The sequence below is a fragment of the Varroa destructor genome, unplaced genomic scaffold, assembly GCF_002443255.2.
Source record: "Varroa destructor unplaced genomic scaffold, Vdes_3.0 BEIS01000002.1, whole genome shotgun sequence".
NCBI classification, from domain to species: Eukaryota; Metazoa; Arthropoda; class Arachnida; order Mesostigmata; family Varroidae; genus Varroa; species Varroa destructor.
This window is the reverse complement of record NW_019211455.1, coordinates 58,043,516-58,066,754: the sequence shown is the minus strand read 5'-3', so window position 1 is coordinate 58,066,754 and position 23,239 is coordinate 58,043,516. Positions and strand designations below refer to the sequence as shown.

General features: G+C 40.0%; 3 protein-coding genes across 11 annotated transcripts in view; 1 reads left to right on the top strand and 2 right to left on the bottom strand.

Annotated features, from left to right (window-relative positions):
• Positions 1–23,239, bottom strand: part of LOC111244189 (uncharacterized) — a 141,201-nt gene that overhangs the window by 86,695 nt on the left and 31,267 nt on the right. The window contains exon 1 of one of the 3 annotated variants that reach the window (XM_022790983.2): positions 526–1,185. The exons of 1 other annotated variant lie outside the window; for it this stretch is intronic. The gene's annotated coding sequence lies outside the window, so the exon portion shown is untranslated. Of the gene's footprint in view, positions 1–525; positions 1,186–23,239 lie in introns of those variants that run through there. One more of the 3 variants, XM_022790986.2, reaches the window with a different exon arrangement.
• On the top strand, positions 7,279–20,253 carry Plod (procollagen lysyl hydroxylase). The gene is made up of 16 exons (XM_022791985.2): positions 7,279–7,538; positions 9,650–9,718; positions 10,322–10,516; positions 11,003–11,194; positions 11,350–11,465; positions 12,336–12,497; positions 14,096–14,200; positions 14,744–14,985; positions 15,271–15,343; positions 15,829–15,983; positions 16,251–16,383; positions 17,335–17,520; positions 17,618–17,722; positions 18,079–18,211; positions 18,478–18,643; positions 18,767–20,253. The coding sequence occupies exons 1-16, from the start codon at positions 7,439–7,441 to the stop codon at positions 18,897–18,899; spliced, it is 2,265 nt and encodes a 754-aa protein (XP_022647720.1). The 5' UTR covers positions 7,279–7,438; the 3' UTR covers positions 18,900–20,253.
• LOC111244672 (uncharacterized) lies at positions 20,235–23,236 on the bottom strand. Of its 7 annotated transcripts, none has more exons than XM_086979588.1 (4): positions 22,989–23,208; positions 22,011–22,127; positions 21,420–21,748; positions 20,235–21,213 (listed from the first exon to the last, which is right to left on the bottom strand). In XM_086979588.1, exons 3-4 carry the CDS (start codon positions 21,741–21,743, stop codon positions 21,076–21,078), a joined length of 462 nt encoding a protein of 153 aa, XP_086835714.1. In that variant the 5' UTR covers positions 21,744–21,748; positions 22,011–22,127; positions 22,989–23,208; the 3' UTR covers positions 20,235–21,075. The 7 variants fall into 7 exon arrangements, with proteins under 7 accessions (XP_086835714.1, XP_086835715.1, XP_086835713.1 ...); XM_086979589.1 differs by having other exon boundaries at positions 21,531–21,748; positions 22,989–23,183; XM_086979587.1 differs by having other exon boundaries at positions 20,235–21,748; positions 23,105–23,236.

Genomic DNA, 23,239 nt, shown 5'->3' with positions numbered 1-23,239 from the left:
TAATTTACTCGCAGGCGGTGTTTTCCGATTAAATTGTGGCATCAGGTTTTGTGGCATCAGGTGGCACGGAGGAAATCCAGTAACGTCTAGTTACAGTAAAATTGCCGCTAACCTAATCCCCAAAATGATCAAGACTGGCTTGTACACTTCTGAGCGACGAAGCTACACATCGTGTTACTAGCCGGGTGTAGAAGAAAACAACGTTTCAAGTTGAATGAACAACCTAAGCGGCTTATCCGATCTTTCAGTTAGTAAAGTATAAACATCTCATAAGAAGGGACCAGATTTATAATAAAAAAAAAAAATGAAAAAGACTCCTTCTCTTTCCTAGCTTCGACGACAGATATTAAAAAGTGATGGCTTTTGCATTTGGACATAGCGGGGCAATACACCTTCGTACTCGCATAATTCAGCCTCGATTAGTCTGAGCTGCCCTTGTGTGCCTCCCGCGTGTAATTGATAATGGAATCGCATAGGTATTACAATCCTACAGTTAATCACTTCTAGTCATACCCTATTACCCACCTCATAAAGATAGTGGCACATAACACTGTCTCTGAGGGAAATCGTTTCCAGAGAAGTAGAACTATATATCCAGCTTTCGTCACTTTTGATTTCCGTTGTCCGAAGATGAGCTATGAGTTATCCTAGTTTACTCTCATTCAATAAGAAACACCCTTCGAAAGTCACGGTCACTGGAACCGGGACTCACGGGAAACGCTTTACGAAGTTCGTTACTGTCAAATCGTCGAAGGTTACGAGCCAACTCTTACAGAACTCTTCAATTTATTTCTGTTCGTTAGCGCAACAGCTGAAACACGTGGAGTACACCGTTGTAATTTTCACACCCGGCCTTTTTTTTTTATATCGTGATAAATCCACGAGTGTTCATTTCCGCACCAAGAACTGAAGCTCGTAGATCAATTACACACAAACACATATACACACACTGAGTACGCGACCTCTGAAGACGGCCTATGAGAAACGATCGTTTCTCTGACGACTTTTTGGACTGTCGCTTGATCGGTCACTATCGGCCGCGCGCGTCCGACGACGCGTTCCACCGTCTTCGTCCGCAGGTACCGCAGCTGGCGGACTGACGGAGAACTTATGGCGAACTGCTGCGGTGGTGCGATAACGAGTCTAAGAACGTACCTGCCATCACCAATTGAACAGCGGGCACCGCAGAACCACAGGCGACGGCAACAACGCGAGCGATGGCTGCTCCTGCAAGGGCTCCGTGTTGAGGGCGAGAAGGCTAAAACGACGCGGGCTAGCGTTAATCGGTCGTAGTGCTAGTACGCAAGAGTCGTCGGCGTTGTACCAGTAGTAATGGTTCTGCTGCTGCGCCTCCGCTAGCAGCATCGTTGCCGTTGCTTCGGCTACGGCCGACAGCATTACCATGACTCTGTTAAGCACCACTATTACAATGGTAGCTCCGTCGATGCCGTCGAAGTAGCGCAGCAAAAACGGGAGAAAAGGCAAACTCTTCTTTTTTCGACATCGACATCGTCGTCGTCGTCGTCGTCGTCGTCATCATCGCCACCATTATCAGTGGTAGGATCGCCTTGAGCAGGTTTTCACAGCTCCTTGTTTACAGTAGCAGACAGCGAGAGAGACAAGGAAAAGGAAAAGAGGGAGCGTATTTTCAACAAGCAAATGGTGCATCATTGTATGAGCAAGAACAGCGGCAGCTTGTGACAGAGATGACGCGCCTCACCTGGGTGACGGTAATTGCCACGTTGGTTTCTGTTGCTATTTCTGCTGCTTACGGCGATAAAGACAGCATGGGACACTGAAGTTTTAGGCTTGTACATAGGAAATATTTGCTCGCGGTTGTCGGCCAACTGCAACAAGAAACACGGAGAAGTGGGCCTGTTCATGCAACAGCTGCAGCAACAGCAGCTCAAGCCGGAAAAGGAAAGCGCCGGTCGTGCGTGGACGTTAGCATACAACATCGTTACGATATGAGTGGACGACACAACCGCGGGACTGGCGAAGACGGCCAAACAACTGTCGTAGTGACCGCAACACCAGCAGCACCGACTGTAAGAGTCGCAAGCATAATAATAAAGATGATTGTTATGTTACTGCTACTACCCTCACCGTAGGCGCATCAAATGTGCGATGATATGCGTTTTTACGCTGACGAGAATTTTCCTTGCGGGCTGTCTTGGCCTTTTCCTCCTCGGTAGCGCTGAGAAACTATCCTTTTATATTCGTTGCAGGATCTGAACCCCTCTCCTAGACTTTTCGAAAATTTCCTGTATTTTCAGAGTATCATTGTAATTTCAGGCGAGGCACACCGTGGGACCATCACCTTGTACAAGAGTGTCCCATCCTGGAAGTCCCATTCCCAGCTTTTGATGTTTAGTATAATCAAGTTAAGCAAACGGTACTTCTGAAGCTATTTAAGCTACCTCAAATGCGTTTATAACTGGCTATTGGAGAAATTATATGATATTTTTGTACATGCAAATGACCGAAACATATAGAATTACCAGGATTGCCAGATTCGCTGGAGTAACGTTAATGATTCTCCCAGTTAGTGTTCACAGAGGAATTATAGGTACCTTTCCATCTTGGTATTGGACGAAGAGCCCACATTGGCGAGGCAAACACGTCCAAGGATCGCCAGAAGATAAAGTTTCAGGTAAGGGTGCCACAAGACAGTTTAAACTTTCATTCGCGTTGTAAAATATATGCTTAATAATGTGCACCGTTGCTGATTAGAAGCTTTGTGATAAGAATATTACGATAAATATACGAGTATTTACATAAAAGTATACAAAACGATCGTTAAAATAAGATAGTATCGAAGATTAGGTATTAACTTAAAAGGTATCGGATGAGGCGGAAACGTAAAAGGGAACATACAGATGGCGTTGCTGTGTATAATGTAGTAGGCTGTAAGTTTGAATCAGTGACGTTTCTAAACATACTTAGATGGTCATTTCTACAAACACATCTGTCGCTAACAGCACAAACGTGTTTACATGGCAAGCGATGCTTTTACAACGTCTATGTCACCGTTGCAAGAGCTCCGCGCCTTGCAACGGTGACATAGACGTTTTACGGATCCGGTACCTCAGCGACCACGTAATTGTCTTAGAAGGATCCATCGTAGTTCAAGATCTTCGTGACGTAGGTGCGGTATAATGCTCTACATTATTTTTCGAAAACGTTTAGAAAACATCTATGTAAAATTTTTCTGCAATCAGCAACCCGCCTTAGGTACAAAAATGGAGGGAATAAATTCTGCTAGAAAGAAATTTTTTCTTAAAACTCAGAAGGCGACAAGTTGAGAGTTCTAATTGATTTAAAAGACTATGTTAATTTAATTTAATTTAATTAATCTCACTTGAATTACTGACATCATTGTGGAAATTTGATTCATTAACGATCCAAAACGTTGGACAGTCGAATCCTATTATTTGTTTAAAACTCCCCAAGTGAAAGTGGAATCCGCCTTTGTGCATCAACAAGTAAATATTGTAATGATATGATGACTTGTTGTTATATTCAATATGGCCTACTGCTTTAGGTATACATCAGCATATAATAGACCGAGGACTTCGTCCCGGTTGTGGTGTGGAAGGCGGCGTGTTTGTCGACTAAATATAGAAAACACGTGCTAGTCTAGGCTCGTATGTGAGCTTGGACGCACCCCTTTTCATGCTGGGAGTCCGTCGTTTAGTAGGATGCACAACAGCCGTACCGCACGTAGAACCCGTTTAGATGAGGGACTCCAGTTTTCCAATATGCATACGCCATGTATCCATACGAGACCGGTGTACACGGAAAAAGTCAGAGGCCTTCCATTATATAGTAATTAACACTTGCATCAAAAAAACATTCTGTTTGAAATTGGCAAGCTCTTAAGAACATTAGTTTGCTTCTAAGTAAGAGCGGATCCCCGACTGAACTTCTTTCTGTTCCACAATAAATCGGTTTGTCATCTGTACATGCACGAAAGCACAATTTGCAGCCCTGGATTTCGTTGGCAGAAATGCGTTAAAATACGCCAAGCGAACACTCAATTTTTCTGCAGTTATTACTCGTATTGTACGTATACTTAATATATATATATATATATATATATATATATATATATATATATATATATATCTATATATAAATTTGCACACAAAAACATCGCATGTTATTAAAAAAAAACAAACACTGATTTAGAAAAAAAAACAAGATTCACCAATTAGGTAATCATACAAGAAACAATGATTATACAGTGTACCGTAACATATAATTATCTTCTCTATGTATCTACAATGCCCTACAATGAACGCAGTACCGTAATTGTTTTTTTCTGGAATAAACACTCGGCTATTCGTTAGACAGAATATGACTTTTACGTTAAGGCATATATTCAAGTATTTAGTTTTTTTATGGTTGTTAATATTTCAGAAAATTTTATTTCGGCCTCTTTGACAAACTTAGTTTCAAGCAGTCTTTTATAAAATCCACACAATACCTGCTCCTTGCTTAATTTACTGCCAGCCTACGGGATTCATTATTGATAGTGTCGGCCGACACAGAATGTAAATAGCTGTCGCAGGAAGTCTTTAGGTGATAGGGATTTTTCGCTCAAGCCAACTTCCGATTCGCTGGTCTCGCACGTACGGCCGTTCCAATGACGGCAACGTGCCATTCGAATCGGTGACAAAATCTACCGTCTGGCGCGAGCAGTAAAGAGGTCGTGCCGGGTTTCTTGATCTTCATTCGCCTCTTTGCTTTGCTCGTCTATGCCATATGTCCTGATGCGTGCCTGCGATGCGAGACGTATATACATCCAATGAGTCATCCATAAGCCCATGACATGTATATGGCCTGACCAGTCATTTCTGTTTTCCGTTGCGCCATCCTAACTGCATCGCTTCTATTCCCAATCTTTTTTTCAGTCATCGATCTTATTATTGCATACGGCGATTCGGGTTATTAGATAAAAGAAGACACTACGTTCCCTAGGGGCACCCAATCAGTATACAGTATTGTACATGGCTTCTGGATTTATCTACGTCCGTGTGCTTGTCTCATGTAGCTTTGATGTGACAGATCTGATTGCCTCAAAGCAATAACACAGCAGTATTCGGTGGCATTTGGCTTGTCGGCTTCGCTTTGTATAAGCGTAGCCGCGCGGTTCGGTTTGTCTAGTGCTGGTTGGATGACTGCTTACCTTCATTCTTTCTTATCCACAGATAAAGGAACACGCACCAGAAGCGGCGAAAGTCACTTGTCCTGAAGGTACGACCAATCTAGCTTCATGTTAAAAGGTCGCACTAGAGATTAGAATGTGCTGGCCAATAATATTCCAGATGGCGTTGCTCGTGAATACAAACGACGGATGAACAGCTGCTCAATTCACAGTGCGTGTACGAAGCTGAGCCTGCACGGAGGGTTGTGAGCTGGATCTGGGACGTTTTTAGTACGGGCCGAAGTTAAAGTGCATATTGTCGGAATTCGAAAGGCAGCATAACAAATGAAACAAACTCGGCGCTTAGAGAAGTACATGTGGCTATTGGAGATAATACAATAACCGAGAGTTTATTACTTTAGCGGACCGGCTTCGATACTGCACATTGCTAAGGAATGAAACGTCTTTGAGCCTGGGTGCTTCGTTAAGACGTAAACGAACGACTTCAAAAATGACTATAGGTTTAAAAAGCAAAATATATAAATAGGAGAAAAAGACTAATTTATAGAATAGAAGACGTCCTAATACAGCCCTCGGGCTGAACAGTACAGATTTTCAAAGTTTCATGGTACTGATTGCAAGCCTAGTATAAAATATGCTGTTCTATATGCAGCTTATTGTGCTAATAGCATGTAGCCAATTCTATGTACGTAAGTTGAATTTTGAAGCACCTAGAAAGCTTTTATATGGACAAATTAACGTCGACTCTACGTTAGCAAAAACAACTTAGGTTTTCTTCTATAAAGCAGCGATGCTATAAGGATGCGTTCTATGATTGGTAAAAAGAAGAGCGAAAATCAGGTCATTGTAAGCAGAATCTAGATAATCAAAGTCGATTTTTGTTCAAGCGGACTAAAACTTTTCGACCGGTTATGCTGTGGTGGAATTTTGCTGTTACGTTTTGATAAAAACGCCGACCTGAATAAAAAAATACTAGACAAATCCGATCGGCGCTAACACCTATGAAAGATGACTTACAAGTACACTTCAGTAATTGCATTGAGTATCTAGGACAGGAAATGGGTTAGAACAACATTCGTCATTGGCCAAAAACTCGTTATTGGAAATAAATATTGAGTATATAGATAGGACAGGCGTGCGATAGCGACCAGAACTTGTTTTAGCAACTATAAAAATGTCTGTTATAAATGCAATTATAAAAAAAAAAAACAACGTGTGCGTTGACAGCTGAGAAAATAACGATGGTCCGACCGTTTATCCCCAGAATGTGTAAGCGAATAACCTAAACTGATGGACAACGACAAAAGGCCTAAGATGATGTTAAATAGCCACACAGTTTATTTTAAAATGTATATATGTGAAAGAAAAGTTTACATTTTTTTTTAAAATGCATCTTGCTTACCTCATTTTCGAGATCGATTTCGAAATAAATATGTACATTTAACTATGTTCAATATTTTCGTAATTCAACTAAAGTCTCTTAGATCTTGACCTGATAACGTGCGAAACGGCCTTACGACGTAGGCACCGTCAGCTAACGTTGTTAAAGGAAACTGACGCAGCGGACAATCGTTGTCAAGAACATATGTATATATTACATCAAATAGCAGGATATTAATATATACTATAGAGATTGAAAGTAAAAAATTGTAAACGAATTCTAAAGCTTGTTTAAACTTTAGTTGAATTTTATTAAGAATTACCGCTCTTTATATATAGGCTGAGAAACTTTTAGATCTATCTTTGCGGTGTTTCGATTTGATCTTGGGTTCTTTAGTCAAGTGTATGTTACGACTATATTATGGCATAATTTTATTCAGATGAAAAATGTCTACGTGGGCATAATATGTAGCCACAGGTCATAAGAGAGATATTTTCATTTTTGCTGGGCTAAGGTGGTTCTGAGTAATGAACTGGTATAGGTTTCGTCCTGACTGTTTGTCCCACTATACGATTATAAGGAAAATGAATAGTCTATCGTAACGAAAGCCTAAAATAAATATATTTTCGCTGATTGAAACGACTTTTTCGATATGAATAGATGCTCTCGTCTGCCCTTTCCCGTGATTCGGTCCTTTCCTTCTATCGATAGTTGTAGCAACACACGCTTCGAAGCAAGATGGCGGCCCCCTGTGACCCGTTAGCGCAGTGGAGCGCCTCTCGCGGACCTACCCCGGTGAAAATAGTGGGCATCCAGACCGAAGCAGCGAAACATTTTACTGGGAAGTTCACTTTAAAGCGCCAAGTTAAACTATTGCTCTCCAAAATATGTTCTCTCGGAAAGTTCTCTGGGCTGGATCTTTCATATTACTACCGTGTCTCACGATTCTAGCGGTTTCCGTCAAAGCTACCGTTCGGACGGAGAATGGTAAGACTTTCATATACTAACATTAACACCTAATCACTATTGTGTTAAACTAACTAGTCCAATCGTCGAAGGCCTTTATTACGTCGAACGAATGGTGACTTTCAGTAGGAAAAGTTAGAAACAGCTTAGTGTCTAGCGAGGACAGTGGCTTTATCTCGTAGGACAGAGTTGTCTTCTAGCCTGTAACAAAAAACGGGAGCATACCCCTCATCGTACATCTCGGCGACTGTTATCCGTCCAAAGGAATGGATCTGCTCTCATCTTGCCAAAACGATTCAATGTACAATTAAAATTAGAAACGTCGTATGGCCATTTTGTGAACTGTGACCGAACTTTGACGAAACTAACATTCCAATTTAACACAGAAACAATATTACTTTTGTATAATATTTGCTAATGATACTATCTGATTGCATTTCTATATATGCAATTTAAGAGAAACTCTACTTTTCGAGCACACGCTACGGACAAATGACAACGTCGTGCATAACAAATGAAATAGTCTAAAGTTCGAAAACTATCAAAGTACTCTTGAGGATCCTCACGGTTTGTGTGTCTCACAAACGCACCAAGTTATTATAAGCTAACTTCATTGTCGTGAAGATCAGTTTTCTGTATAGAAAGAAAGTTTAATCGAATTTAGCCTTGTTTAATCGCTCTGAGGGTGGCATGGGTCGAAAGTGGGGGTTAAGAATTATGTTTGACGCATCTCAACAATTAGAATTACCGAAATTGCCCTAGTTCACGCGGCAATCAAGAATATGTCATGTCTGTACTATTTCTATCAGAAGGATAATACACTGGACATTCCTTTCTGTATTTCGTACGTGTTCGGCCTACAGCTGCACCGACGAAGTAATCGACAGGCTACCCAGTAAGGCCTACCAAAACAAAGACCGTTTCTTTTCTAAAATGTCTTTCTTTTCGAATGGACGACACAATCTGGCTGTGGGATTTAGGGCTCCGCCGTAGAGTATAATTGTGCCCACTTAACCACTCACTTCTCCGTTTGACCTTGATATAAGTTTTTTTTTTTCTTCACATTTTATATGAATTCCCGGGCGGGAACACGTTCGCTATTTCCTGGTGTAAACATACTTGAGCAGTGGAAAGATGTAGCACAGACGGACACTCCGGCTGAAACGAGAGCTGACCATGTCAGTATACTCTGAGTTGTGTTTTTTTACATATGGTTATGCAGCGACGCAGACTAAACTATCATCCCCTGTCCCTAAACCAGAGCAGATAGTAAACTGCGAGCGTAACGATGCTGATGATACAATGTCCGCTGTTTTCGCGATATGTCAGTCGCATTCAAACGCTAGACCGAATTCATCAGGCTCGGCGAATCCTAGTTTCGATAATCACGAGTTACAAGAGTGGGGAAAGCACTTCCTGAGAAAAGTAAATGACGAAGTCGAAGTCGATGGCGCTATATAAATCTAGAGAAAATACGCCTGACGTTAGCCAAGCGTACTGGTACGCCAATGGATGGTGAAACAGAAAAATAATCACGGCAAGATAATATCTCCGCCCACACATTTGTGAAAATACCCTAGAGCCCTAGGGCTAACAGCATATGGAAGATGTTATCGACGCTTGATCCCATATGGTTATTGACAAGCATCGGTAGAGGAAGACTAAGAAAGGAATTTCGATTCCGGATGCTTTCCCATCATAAAAGAACAGAATACCGGATAGCTCAAAGACCCTTATGTCCTATGGCTTTTCAATAGCTCTGCTTTATGTCAACGTATTATCACCTAATATATATAATATATATATATAATATATATAATATTATATATAATAATAATAATAATAATAATAATATATAATAATATAATATAGACGAATGTCTATTCTGTATTTTGAAGTTAATTTTATGAGCAACTATTGATGTGGGGGTAAATTGACAACGAAGCAAATGCAATGAAGCGTTTGTTTGAACGAAACGAATATTATGATACATAGATGCGTGTGTACAGACCTGGTGTGCAATAAAGAAGTTTTATTTTCTATACGTCAACTAGTCCATGAAGGCATCGACTGGGTATTTCATAATAAAGTGATATAATATATGCTGCTTTGCTGAATATGTGCCTCTTCAGATCACTGCGATGCTGACAGGTCGTGTTCTATTTTGGGCGCCAACAAAAAGTACAGCGATAATGAAAATGGTAAGTTCGGCATATCTTCTGAACGTGGATTTTATGGATTTTGTTCAGAGGACGTTAGATTCACATATGCTCATAGGTTAGCTGCAAACGATATAGCAAGAACTCGCACGGAGCTTTCTCGACAAGTGCCTCAGTGAATTTAACCTTGAACGTAAAATAATGAATAAGGATCTATGGTAAGACCGTCCGGAATCCGGACCACGAAACGTTTTTTATTGCCCTATTAATATAGAAGCAGTTAGACCTAATTCCGTAGACCTATGAAGTATGCTGGTGAAACCTGAGAAAACTTCTGACTTAAGCAATAGGTTTCCAATAAAACAACGGGCTATCTTATTTAGATATGTGCTTCAGTGTGTCGATCGCTGATGCCGGCCAGTATCTGAGCTATCTCAGTTGACAGATTTTTTAGAATTCGCTAAGTTTGTTGGATGGCACTGTTAATGATTGATGAGTAGGTATTTTTTTGTTCTCGCGCGGGTAGTTCAGATGCAGAATGCTCAATTGAACATTTTTGCTAAAAAATATGAAAATTTTTTTTAGATGAAGTAGATGAAGATGTGACGGTATTAGGGTGTTCTAAGATTGATACAATATTTTTAGTGAGCTTGATCGTGATAACGGTCGCTACGGAGCGAACGGAAGGGTATGATCGTTTTTTGGCATCGGCGCATCGAGAAGGCCTCAAAGTAGAGACACTCGGCATGGACGAAGAATGGAGGGGTGGAGATGTTTTAAGGGCACCAGGGGGTGGCCATAAGGTTAATCTTCTTCGAAAAGCAATGGAAAAATATAGAGGTGAGCATCGCGAATGGCGCACAAAAATCTGCAGCACACCTGTTTTATCTTATCATAATTGCCACTGTGAAGAAACCCTTTGTTTAAAGGACTCATTCATGTATTTTTAGATTCTTTTATCCGACCCAACCCATACATAGGACACATGGTAACTTCAAAACGGCGAAATTGAACCTGAACTAATCCCGCCACGTAACAGCTTAAGCTTAGCTAGCTTATTATGTTAGTATATAGTAGTTTTACGTCACTTAAAATAGGTGCAGTGACGAAAAACAGGTGTTTTCAACGATTTGACCGTAAATTATACATACTTAGAAAGAACATCTTCGTATCGTACTCGTGTGTGTCCCAAAAACGAAGTAGATGTTTACCTTGGTAGTCTATACATAGAGTACTACGTTACTGTAATATTTATATCGCGTATCAAGCACTTGTTTGATTGTGGCTTTGAAATGATAGCAACTAGTTAACAATTATGTTCTTCAGATCGGACCGATTTGGTGATTATGTTCGTTGATAGCTATGACGTAATCTTCACGGGAAGTGCAACGGAAATATTATCGAGGTTTTCGGAGTTCGCCGCTGGGGCAGTTTTTTCTGCGGAGGGATTCTGTTGGCCTGACGCCTCTCTCAGTAAACAGTATCCAGAGGCCGAAGGCAAAAAGTACCTCAATTCAGGTCTGCGCAATACTATCTACCCTTCCAAAGTGAAGAAGTCAATTAATACTCATGTTAGTAAAAGAAAACATTTTTTAGAACACGATTGACCTTATGAGAATCTGTCCTAGCATAGAGTCTGCATGGAAACAAACTAAATTTATTGAGTGTTCCAGGTGGATTTATTGGCTACGCGCCGGAAATCTACAAATTTGTTACTCATACGTTGATCAAGGACGAGGATGATGATCAGCTATTCTACACTAAGATTTATCTCGACCCGCGAATACGAGTAGGCTGATTCTACTAAACCTGTTTGTATAACACAGTCGTTCTACCTGGACTTCAGGCTAACGTATAAGTGCTTTATTTAAATTTGTGTCGTTCAGAGCTATGGCGTAAGCGGAGCATTGTTAATCCGATATTTGTTTCAAAACTGCCACACTGTCGATATCTACACGTCCCTGTACGGACGCATTTGTCGATGAAGTTCAATAATAGTAACATCTGAAATTCAGATGTCAGAGCTAGCTTTTTATGAGTCTTTGACAATGATTACCCAAAAGCATTTTTCTGAGTTGTTTCAATAAATTTATAAAACCGTGTCTCCAGGAGACGGTATCCACGTTTTTGAAGTATTGGCGTATAAACGTTTTCATCTGTCTAAACGGTTAAGTATTTCTTTGATTGAGTGCAAGCAAAAGCGGCTGTAGTTTGATAGAACAATGCTGAGAATGTGTGACGGACAATAGAGCACATTTCTAGGAGCTTCCAGAGTTCAAGGGTTTACTAGCTTTATTTGATATGTATTTAGCGGTGGTGTTTACAGTAGTTGTAATGTTCACTTGAATGAACTTAGGGCTACTGAAAGACCCTAAGTGGGTAAATAAACGCTTTTTCATAGATTAGAACTTCCTCAAATGAAAAAAAAAAAGAGAAATGAACTAATAACTGTGAAATAATAATAACTTAATTATTATTATTATTACTGCTGTCATTTAAACGCGGGAAGCTCAATTTTATTGTACATAGACAAATAGGCAAAATGTGCAATAACACCGCTCCTACCCAGCTGTCTATTTTTAGTGACTGTTGAACCAAAACGTAATTTGTCACGTATGTATACATGTATGAACCAATGAATTGTCTCTAACGTTTGTAGGAGTCGCTAAATATTCGTCTGGACAGTCGGGCACACATTTTCCAGAATCTCAATGGAGCAGTGGGCGATGTGAACCTAACTTATGATGGAGACTATCCAAAAGTAAGGAATAACGCCTACGGAACATACCCTATTGTGATTCACGGAAATGGAGCATCAAAGGTAACCAAGGATTGTGACCTTCACTTACGTAGTAATTTAGCACTCGAATTTAAAATAGCTTTATGAAATATATGGAGATGTACCCGGATAATAATTGTGGAAAATGTTATCACAGAAATTCTAGGATTCGCCCATCCTTATTAGTGTTTTTTTCTTCGGAAAGCTTTCAGAATTTTTGATCCCCTTAATCCCTTGAATAAATGTGGAGTGTCTATATATATATAGAGTGTATACATAGATCGATCGATCAATCAATCAATCATCCACAATTTCATTGTTTAGTATGTAACGAGACATCGGGGGCTCAACAACTTCGAACTTTTTTTACAGCCGTAGTTTTTTTTTATTTTTAATCGAACTATCTACCATTATTATGCATGATCTATTTCTAATCAATGGTAATTTATTTTTATTCAATTTCCGTAGAAGTCTGGGGTTTGAAAGTCTATTCATTAAATTTCGACATAGTCATAATGAAATTTAAATAATTTTCGTATTCAGGGATTCGAGAGTTTGAAAAAAAACATCATCTGGGGGAGCAATGTCTAACGGGTATCGTGGATAACAGAGGTAGTCTAACTATAACTTTTTGCGGTGTGAGATCGAGCGTTATCGTGTGATAAAAATGGTCTATTTCTGTTCGCTAATATTAGCTGCATCTTGCGGAGTCTTTTCGTCATCTTCTCCGTTTGTTGTCAAGACATTTCAGCGTCTGCATTAAAACACTAAACAAACACCAAAAACTTTTGTAACTGTACATTTGCTTTAGGGTTATGTCCCGCCGGTTCAGTTGAATCCACTAACTGATGTGACCGTCTGCGATTATATGACAGAGAATCGATTTTGGACCACAAGTCCCGATTCAATGGAAGTTCACTATTGTAACGTGGGATCAGAGAGGCAAGTGTCTCCACGTCTGTTTTTGATCCTTTTTCCAATCAAGCGGGACCCATTAATCAATTTTGTTTTAATTCCATTTATTCGAGCAGGTAAACGAGTATGGTACTGCCACATTCACCAAATTTGAGAACTACTACCTGTTTGACAGTTTGAGATAGGTCGGCCTGCACCACAGCTAGTAACACTACATTAGTCACCCTCGCAGGAAGTCTTTCGTGAGACTCATTATCCAATTCGAATTTTTCCCGGAGATTTGTCAAACAGACAGATCACGGCGTTTCTAGTACTAAAACCCGGATAGAAGCTCTATCTATCGAGCAAGCTTTCTCTGTCGCCGTAGTTCCAGGCTCAAACCGCTCAAATATCTATGATTCACTACAACTCGTCCGTTAAAAGCTCGAGTGACGATATTCGACTGAACGACATGAGAAATTTCAAAGACCACAAGCTCCTTTCGAATAGGAACAAAACTAGCGCGAAACGTAGCGCTATTAGGGAATAGCGTCATCTTATTAGTATTTTTTTACATTGCACATTGAACCACCTAACACACACACACACACACACATATATATGTAGGTTTTGAATTTTACATTGTTATTCTAATGGATAAGTTTAATTATGATATAGTATTGGGATAAAAAAGTGTGGCCCATAAATACTTGTTGTATGTTCGCTTTCTCTGAGTGCGGTTTTAGGTAGCATTGAACTCCTTAGCAAATTACGTGGCAGGAGCTTGGAAAAACGGAGAAGGATGCCTGGTTTGCAGCGACAGACGCGAACTTAGCGATGATCAAGAAAAGGTTTGATTCATACAATTTATGTATGAATTGATTCATATACGAAATGCAAATACCGTAGAATTGTTGCAATCACTGTAGTTCGAGATCAGCCGCGTTTCGTATCTCATAACTTCCCGTCAATCTTTTTTTGTTGAGGTGCTTTGACCGTCAAATTCAAATTAAAAAAAAAAAAAAGACTCAAAGACATATACTACAGATACACAACTGCTTCACCCGCGTGGGTGCCCATATGGATAATGGCATCCTAGGCGACCGGTGTGAAAAAAAGAAAATAAAATATAGATAATCGGCGTTGCTTAAGCAGAGCGCACGTTTTGCATTTTAGAAATGTTCAATATCATCGTTCCCCTTCGTAGCGTATCCTTCATAGTTTAAAAAATAATTTCTGGCAAAATATACCTTACCTAAGTATAGATTCGGCCACATTAGCCCCTAAACATAGAGCCATGTTGAAAAAGACAATTAATGAAGCCATAGCACACTTGTCGAATCTCGTTCTGATCTGACTGATCTGAGCAATATTTATTACCCATCATTTTTCAGTTACCAAAAGTGACAGTAGGCATTTTTATCGAAGAAGCAACACCATTCTTTGCCGAGTTTCTTGCCAAGTTCCTTGCTTTAGACTATCCCAAGGCGCGTATGTCACTTTTTATACATCGGGCAGGAGACTGGCACAATGAACGGCTTCGCATCTTTTTCAAGACTGAAGTTCAGGACTATGCCAAGGTCGAGGTTAAATCAATAGACGATCTGGCCGAATGGAAAGCTCGCAACGCAGCTTTGTATGTATCGATGGAAAACGCTCTAGAAAAATGAGCTTTCGTAAATGCAAAAAATATGTGTAATACACGAATAGCTCTGATTCATAAATGCTAATATTATATTATATAACTTATAGCTTAAGAACAGTGGTTCAAACAAAGGATTACCGCACCGTAGTTTTGAAAAGTAAATGTTTAGGTATAGCAATATTTACGATTGTGTGATCAGTCTTGCCTACATCTTGCTTTAATTACATCTGTTTTTAGCGATGGATTATCTAACAAAATCTGTGGTACCTTTTTCAGGCAATCATGTCTTGCAAATGGATGCGAGTATTATTTAAACCTTGATTCCCTTGTCCACTTAGAGAACACAAAGGTTTGTTATCGCTTATTCTATTTAAATAATGCTCATGAGGTATGTACTTTCTTATATGACTTAAATGGTGACCTTCATACGGAATATGCCAATGAAGTAGAGAATAATACATATTGCTTAATAGCTTCATTAGAAAAGGCAAGGCTGACTAATAAATATGTCTCGCTTATCTCAAAAGTGTACAGATCTTCTTTATGTCAGGCACGAGGCACTGTTAGTCCAGTATTAGTAGTACAGTTGACAATGGAGTTTTTGGGAAGCAGCAGGGAAAGCGTGCCGGTTGCGCCAGCATGGCTGCCGTGAGTCGAGTCGCCTTGTTCTATTTGTACCTACCCCTATGCCTCGAACGATTCCTTGGAACTGGCCGTGATGCAGAGTTTGTAATACTTATTATACGACAAGCATGAACTTTAGTTTTAGTTAGGTACCAGTAGCGTATTTACTGAAGTTTCTGCTGTTTTTTTTTACACATATGATGTATTCAGGTTCTTCAACACTTGATTGCTAAGGACCGATTGTTCATTGCTCCGATGGTACTTCGGTCTGGACAGGCATGGTCCAACTTCTGGGGTGCCTTATCGTCTGAAGGCTATTACGCACGCAGTCACGACTATATGGAGATTGTCACAGGCGAGAAGAGGTCAGAATTTCTGGATGTCCAAGTATTAGTTACTATCAATAGTACTTGAAAGAGTACACTGATAAAAAGCAACAATCAATTAGGCAGCACGTAACCGAAACAATACTTTACGTGCACGTTTATTGTGTCGGATTGTGTTAGAAGTGAATAAAAATGAAAATAATGGCCGTATATAGAGTTCAGCAACTGTTAGCTTCCCAGTTGCCCTGAATTAACTCTAAATCAAAGCGGAAGCGCAGCTCTTAAAGTATATTGCTGTATTTTCAGAGGCATATGGAATGTACCGTTTGTTAATGAAGTGTATTTAGTGAAGGCGTCCATCCTCATGAAGAACCCTCCTCTGTACGTGCATGGCGCTTTGGATCCAGACATGGCGTTCTGTAGAAACCTTCGAGATCAGGTGGGTTTTCCCACATTGATTGTTCTACTATTCAAGTGCTGTTTTGTTGATGAAAAACTTTGACCTGGCTACCTTAGGGGCTACCCCACATTTTTATTATATTATAGCTAAAGCTAATATACACATTTTTATATTGAAAAAATTGCTAGTTAGTAATTCTTAGTTTGTTTGTAATTTGTTAGTAATTCTGCTACTTAGATGTGTTTTGAAGTTCATGCAATGATAATAGCGTGTCCGAGATATCGAATTAAGTTATATGAAACTCTTTAAGTAGAAAACATGCACGTTTCACGAACCTAGGCTACCTTTCTGTTCAGTTTCTTACGATGCGTGAAGCATCTAAAAAACCACTATAGCAATTTAGAAATAATGGTCAGAAAGAATTTATATAGTTCCCAACCACCCTCTTCGCAAATCGCCTGATAGAAATTTTTAGAGTACCTTTTATTCCCTAGTAGTGGCAATACCAGGCGTAAAACTCTAAATCTCCTAGAGATACTGGGTTACCCAGAAATTTTCTTGGGATTTTATTGAGTCCTAAATGCGAGCTAGTGTGTAGATGAAGTCAGTATTATCTAGGTGTGAAATAGGCAACTTAGTGCATAATGCTAGTTGTAAAAGAACTTGAATGTTTTTAAATGATTCATACTTCTAAGCGCAAATAAACCCAAAACACCTTAAGGGGTATGACGAAGACCTGTGATAATGGCTATATATAAATACTGTATTTCCCACTTACTCTAAGCCCTAAAGAGTTCCTTTGATCGGAATAAAAGTTAAACGAAGTGTCTCAAATTAAAGTAGACTAACCCTGATTGAACGTTCTGTTATGGGAATCCTATAAGGATGATAGGAGCAGGTTTGCGACGTAAATCATTGCATTATAGTTGTTGTGCGAAGCGTCAACGTTTGCTAAATCGTGCACGTCTTTTGATATCAAATTTGTTTCAGGGTGTATTTATGTGGGTGGATAACCTTGAAGATTTTGGATTTCTTATCAACCCCGAAAACTTCGACTACACACGGACCCATCCTGACTTTTATGAAATCTATGAAAACCAGCGCGCATGGGAACAACGCTATATCCATGCGTATTATCAGAATATCTTCCGTAATATTTCGGGCACACTTTTACAGGTGAGAGTCGATGTCCGCTGTAATGTTATTGGGCTAATCCGAAATTACTTTTCATACAGGACTGTAAACTGTTACATTTTTACTACGGGATTCACAGCCGTGTACCGATGTTTATTGGTTCCCGATCGCAAGCCCGACGTTTTGCCGTCATCTGATCGAAATTATGGAAGCGTTTGGCAAATGGTCTGATGGAACGAATTCGGTAAGTTGTATTTTAAAACAAGACCTTGATATTTATTCCGCTATGTTCTTACGTCCATCATCCTGGCTTCTCATTATGTTACTATAAAACTGTGAAAAAAAAGCTAAGCTAATTTGTTTAAAATATCAACTGTATATATATATATATATATATATATATATATAATATAAGAACAGCGTTTTCTATATAAGGAGCTTTACAACTGATACTTAGATTTATACAGAGATATGTGCCCTAGCAACAATTCCTTCTTTGGATAAATGATAAATATAGCCTACTGCTTTTCATCTTGTTTGAGATAACTTAGTCGCTGTACGTTGGTGGGTCACAATAACAAGGCACTGTTTCCTTGATAGGACCCTCGCCTGGCAGGGGGATACGAGAACGTGCCAACACGGGACATTCATATGCGGCAGGTTGGCCTGGAACCCCAGTGGCTGTATTTTTTACGCGAGTATGTAAGACCAGTTCAGGAGCATGTCTTTACCGGTATGTACTATATAAATATGGTACACTGAATTCTATTTATTCCACTACCAAACATTTTTGATTATCGCAGCATGTAACAGCTGAATTTCGATAGTAAAGCCCAGAGCATTGCATGATTAGATTGAGAAAGCAATACGAGAATGAATGGTGCATGTAATATGTGAGGTTGGAATGGCATAGGAACAAAATTATAACTACATTTCTAGTCAGGGTAACTGAGCTATATGTACCCACCTGAGAAGGCTTATTTTTGTGGGTAACTGCAGGTTATTTTCATGACCCGCCAAAAGCGATTATGAATTTTGTAGTTCGCTATCGGCCTGATGAACAGCCAGCTTTGAGACCTCACCATGATGCGTCGACGTATACGATTAACCTAGCCCTCAACCAGGTCGGTGTTGACTTTGAGGGCGGTGGAAGCAGATTTATCAGGTAAGTTTGGTCAAGAAACTCCATTTAAAAGCTTACAGGGATCACTGCCATTAAACAGTCATTTAGACTGGGCATTCAGCAAAAACATTGAAACGTTTTCATTTGACTAATTGTCTGTTACAGGTACAACTGTTCAGTAACTTCTTCGCCCTCAGGCTGGGCTCTCCTTCATCCAGGTCGGCTAACCCACTACCATGAAGGACTCCGCACAACGAATGGTACCCGATACATCATGGTGTCCTTTGTGGATCCTTAACTGGAAGAACTTTACCATCTAGAAGTACGGAGCCGAGACTGTCTTTGTAAAAACTCATTTTAGCGAACGTAAGGGGTTCTAGTCCCATTTTCGAGAAAAACACTCATAAAGAAAACGACGTATATTTATCAGCACCGATATAAGACATAAGCGAGAGTATTTTTGCCTACATGGGCAATAAGCAACTTGAACTCAGATCAGCTTAGCTTCTTACCGAAATCGTAGATGCCTCTTGCGGTGATCGTGATTCAGAAGACTAACTTCTAGAAAATGCTTTTCTTCATTTTTGTGTACCTGTATTAATTTCTTGTTCTGTTCATTTGAATCTTCTACATGCTGGATATTTACAAAGCTAAGATTATATAATATGGGGCCAGATTTTGACGGTGTTGTAAATAACAAAAGGACGGAGCTGTAGCTGTCATCAAAATAGTGTTCGCAGGCTACATGCATGAAACTCAAATCTTCATAGATTCTAAAGTCTGCATTGTGATGTTGTATGATATACGACGCTATAAGTACGCCAGTAAATGTACACCACTTAGAAAAAGCGCACGACCTCTTTAGTTCAACCGCTACAAACCGGCCGGCAATAAGCGCTAGATAGAAGACTTGTATGTATTCCACGTCAAACAAACGACTCGCCCTGTGCCAAAGAAATAAAGGCGGATACTCAACACCTTTGCAAAAGTCCCGCACGGCATACATTAACTAAAAACGTTTTTTACAAATTCGTTCTATCAGTAAAATGGTGGCTTGCTCACGCAAGTGGCCTCATATAACAACAATGTTACCGTCATTGATGACGGTTCGATTATTTACCGACCGTGGGCCTCGTCATGGAAAAAGAAGGTCACACAGCTATACTTCAGGCCGTCGTTTAGGCAATGTAATTTTGATAAGACACTTTGGCCTAGCGTTGTAGTATGCGAGAATCTCATTTAAGTTGCAATATCTTTACTGAAGTGATTCAATCGGTCATGGATCAAGCCAGACCGTGGTGAAATCGTTTTCTTGCTCATTGTTAAAATGATTTCATCGCAAACGTATTAATATATATTTTGATAATATCATACATTCTCAACACCCGCCATATGCAAGTACTATACTTGCATATGGCGGTGGATCTTTTTATGGATCTATGCTTATGTTTCTCTACTACACGGGTGGGCCACAGAGCGGTTTAGTTTCGATTCGGTATACGCCGAACTATTGCGCCGTACACGAGATCTGCGAATTAAATTTTATTGTCACGTAATGCCAAAAATCAAAATGCTTTAGATAAAACTAACTTTGACGGTAACTTTGGTCGGTAAATTACACGTGCCAAATATATACAATCTGTTTTCGTAAAGGTCTGTGTTTTTATTGAGCGTACACACCAGCCATTAAGATAAGGCAAGGCGTATTAAAAATGAACCAAAAGCGTATAATGTGTTTTTAGAGTACCGCATGCGAACCGATACTGACAGAGCTACTGGTTCGAACTTGAAGAGCATTTCATGCAGCGTTAGTACTCGAGTAGATAAAATAAGCCAGAAAATACGGTATGAAAGACCTTCTGTAGTAATCTTAAACCGTGTTACTTTCGGTGGGAAGCGAAGACTTTAGCAATTCTAACTTTCTAGTACTCTCAGTAGATAATAACCAGTGGATCGTAATCATATTTCCAACAAATACATACAAATTTTGTAACATTCTCCTTTTAACTAATTTGGGCAGATGGGCAGCTACCCGTGCTAAATAACACTAAGCCTCCGATCAGTTCAACACATGCACGCTATGATCCTACGTACGTCAATGGCACTATATCATTCACTTCTTAAAAACATATTTAACACGACAAGATGTTTCGATGCTATCCACTGTGGAAATAATCTTCACGTCTTACTTATCATCAAATCATTCATTTTGTGTATAATTCCCGCCCGCATCTGACGGGAATGGCAATGTACACTGACGACGTTTGCAACCGGTGCAATGATCTTTTCCATTCCAATTGAACCGCGCGTTATTGGTATCTGGTTGATTGAGCTGAACTGTTTAGTGCTCCAAGTTAATTTTTTTTTCGCGTTTTTGAATTCCCTCAGCTTCAAGAGTTTCACACATGAACGCGGTTACACTAAGTATCTGTTCGGCTTCAATAATGAGTTCTGGTTTTCCACCGGAGTAAACATCAAGTATACCAGCTATACTTAGTGCATGTAAGTTTCCCAGAGGCCATTTGAGTCTGTCCATTTGTTGTTGAATGCTCTGCTCGACGAAGGTAATCGCGTCCTTGAGGTTTGCCTTCGAGGCCCCAGCAGGGAATTTTCTGTTCAGCACATCAAGCACAAATGCGTTAGTCAGTTTTATGTAGGTTTCGCACGTCGGACCTGAATCGATCTCTATTTGAGCTTCGAAATTGTTATTCCAAACGCCCACAAGAAACCCCGCTACGAAATACGACGTGAGCTGGGGTGGCTCCCAGACGCTCAACGTAGCAGCATTCATAGTTTCAACCAGGTTTTGCCTACAGACCTGTTGAAGTGAAGCGTCGACTAACAGCATACTGACTGTTGGGCCTTGGTAGCCTAGCAGGACGTACTGCTTTAGGTCCTTATATGCCACAGCTATAATGCAGCCGCTTACCGTCAACTGGGTAACGTTCGTATCGAAGTGGAACTTCTCCAGTAGGATTGATAGGGCGCCAACGATAGCGTTTTCCAAGTTAGTGCATTCTATCGAGCTGAACACAGCGAACTTTCGTCGACGCGTAATTACCAATCCAAAGTCCGCTTTTCGTTCTTCAAGCTCTGCTAGTTGTCCTGACGTTGATGAGTGCGTATTATTCCGTCCTGACATGTTACCTACACAAATTTTACGGAGAAGTAACCTGTGTTCAATGAGCGAACTGTAATTGACGTTAATAAAAAAAAAAGAAGTCAACTTGCTGCAGTATTCGGTGAGTTAGCTATTTTGTAGGGAATTGTTTGTCACTCTTTGTCCTGATATATAAATGCTATATTCATCAATTTCCAAAAATCTGATGTTTAATAGGTATTATTGACAATTTTCGTAACGCCTATTAAACAAAAGAAGTTAAAAAATATTCAAAGCATTTTGCTTTACCTTTGATTTCGTCATAAGCGTGGTGTAGGCCGAGGGCGGAACTTAAATCAGCGACCACTGGCTCTTTCAGCCGTTAGTTGAACAGTCCAGGCCGCACGGCCGCCAAAGGGTTTTGGCCTAACCGATTTAGACATATTTAGGCTATGATTACGTTGTCTCTTACCTTGTCGTTAATTGTAGTACATGTAAAATGAATAGCTCTGTAACTTCTTTTGTGTTAGTATATAATGAAAGCTCGTCGCAGCCGGGTATTCCATAGTTGGCAACGACGTCTATTTGTAGTGAGCTGCTTAACTAACCAGGAGCTGATTGCGCATAGAATGCAGATATGTTCAGACAAGTTGTGTCGTTCAGTATTTTATCTTGAGAAACTCTATATATATATATCATCATTATGATCTAATCTCGACCGGTCATATATACCGTTCGAGATTAGATTATGTGGATTCATGTTGCCCAAGAAGATATTGAGCACTGTTATCTTAAATTATGTTCGCAAATAACAACAGTACAACGTTCGCCGTAATTGATTTGATACGGCACAAATTGAACGGAATGTTTTCGCTAGTTCCAGAGAAACACTTTACTGCCAATATGCACAGATTAGCGTCTAGTGCCTGCTGGCAAGCGATTCAACCCGTACTTCACACACTGCCTGTACCACACGGGGACAATGTGTGCACAGACTTTAATGAAATCTAGTACTTGAATTTGAAACGTCATTGAATCGGGTTCCGCTGGCCCTTAGCGAAATGAATTATATCGAAATGTTTGAAGCACGCAGACACAAGATGGCGCAGACGGGATTGAATATACTCAACGTGTAATTTACAGACAGGAGAAAAAAAAGTTTGTTTTTTTTCGGAAACTCTTTCTGTGAACTACAAACACGAAGGGAAATCGCCATTTTTTTTGGCCCAGAGTGCGGGTGCACGTATCTCGACATTGTCGGCGAACGCATGAAACCATAGCACTTACACTTATCAGTCACTAATCGCTGTCATGAAAAGTAATCACCCTTTAGATCTTCATTCGAAGTGCAAAGTCGTACAGGCTTAGAAGTTCAACTGTGAAAATGACGAATTACCGCTAACCTACGTGTGTGAAGTTCTTAACTAGCGCTTGCTTTTTTTTGTTTAACTTCCTTTAAAATGACAGACGAGATGTCGATCACTAAAATCAATAATAAACAACGACCAGCAGACGATGACAACTGACGGGCTCTTTCT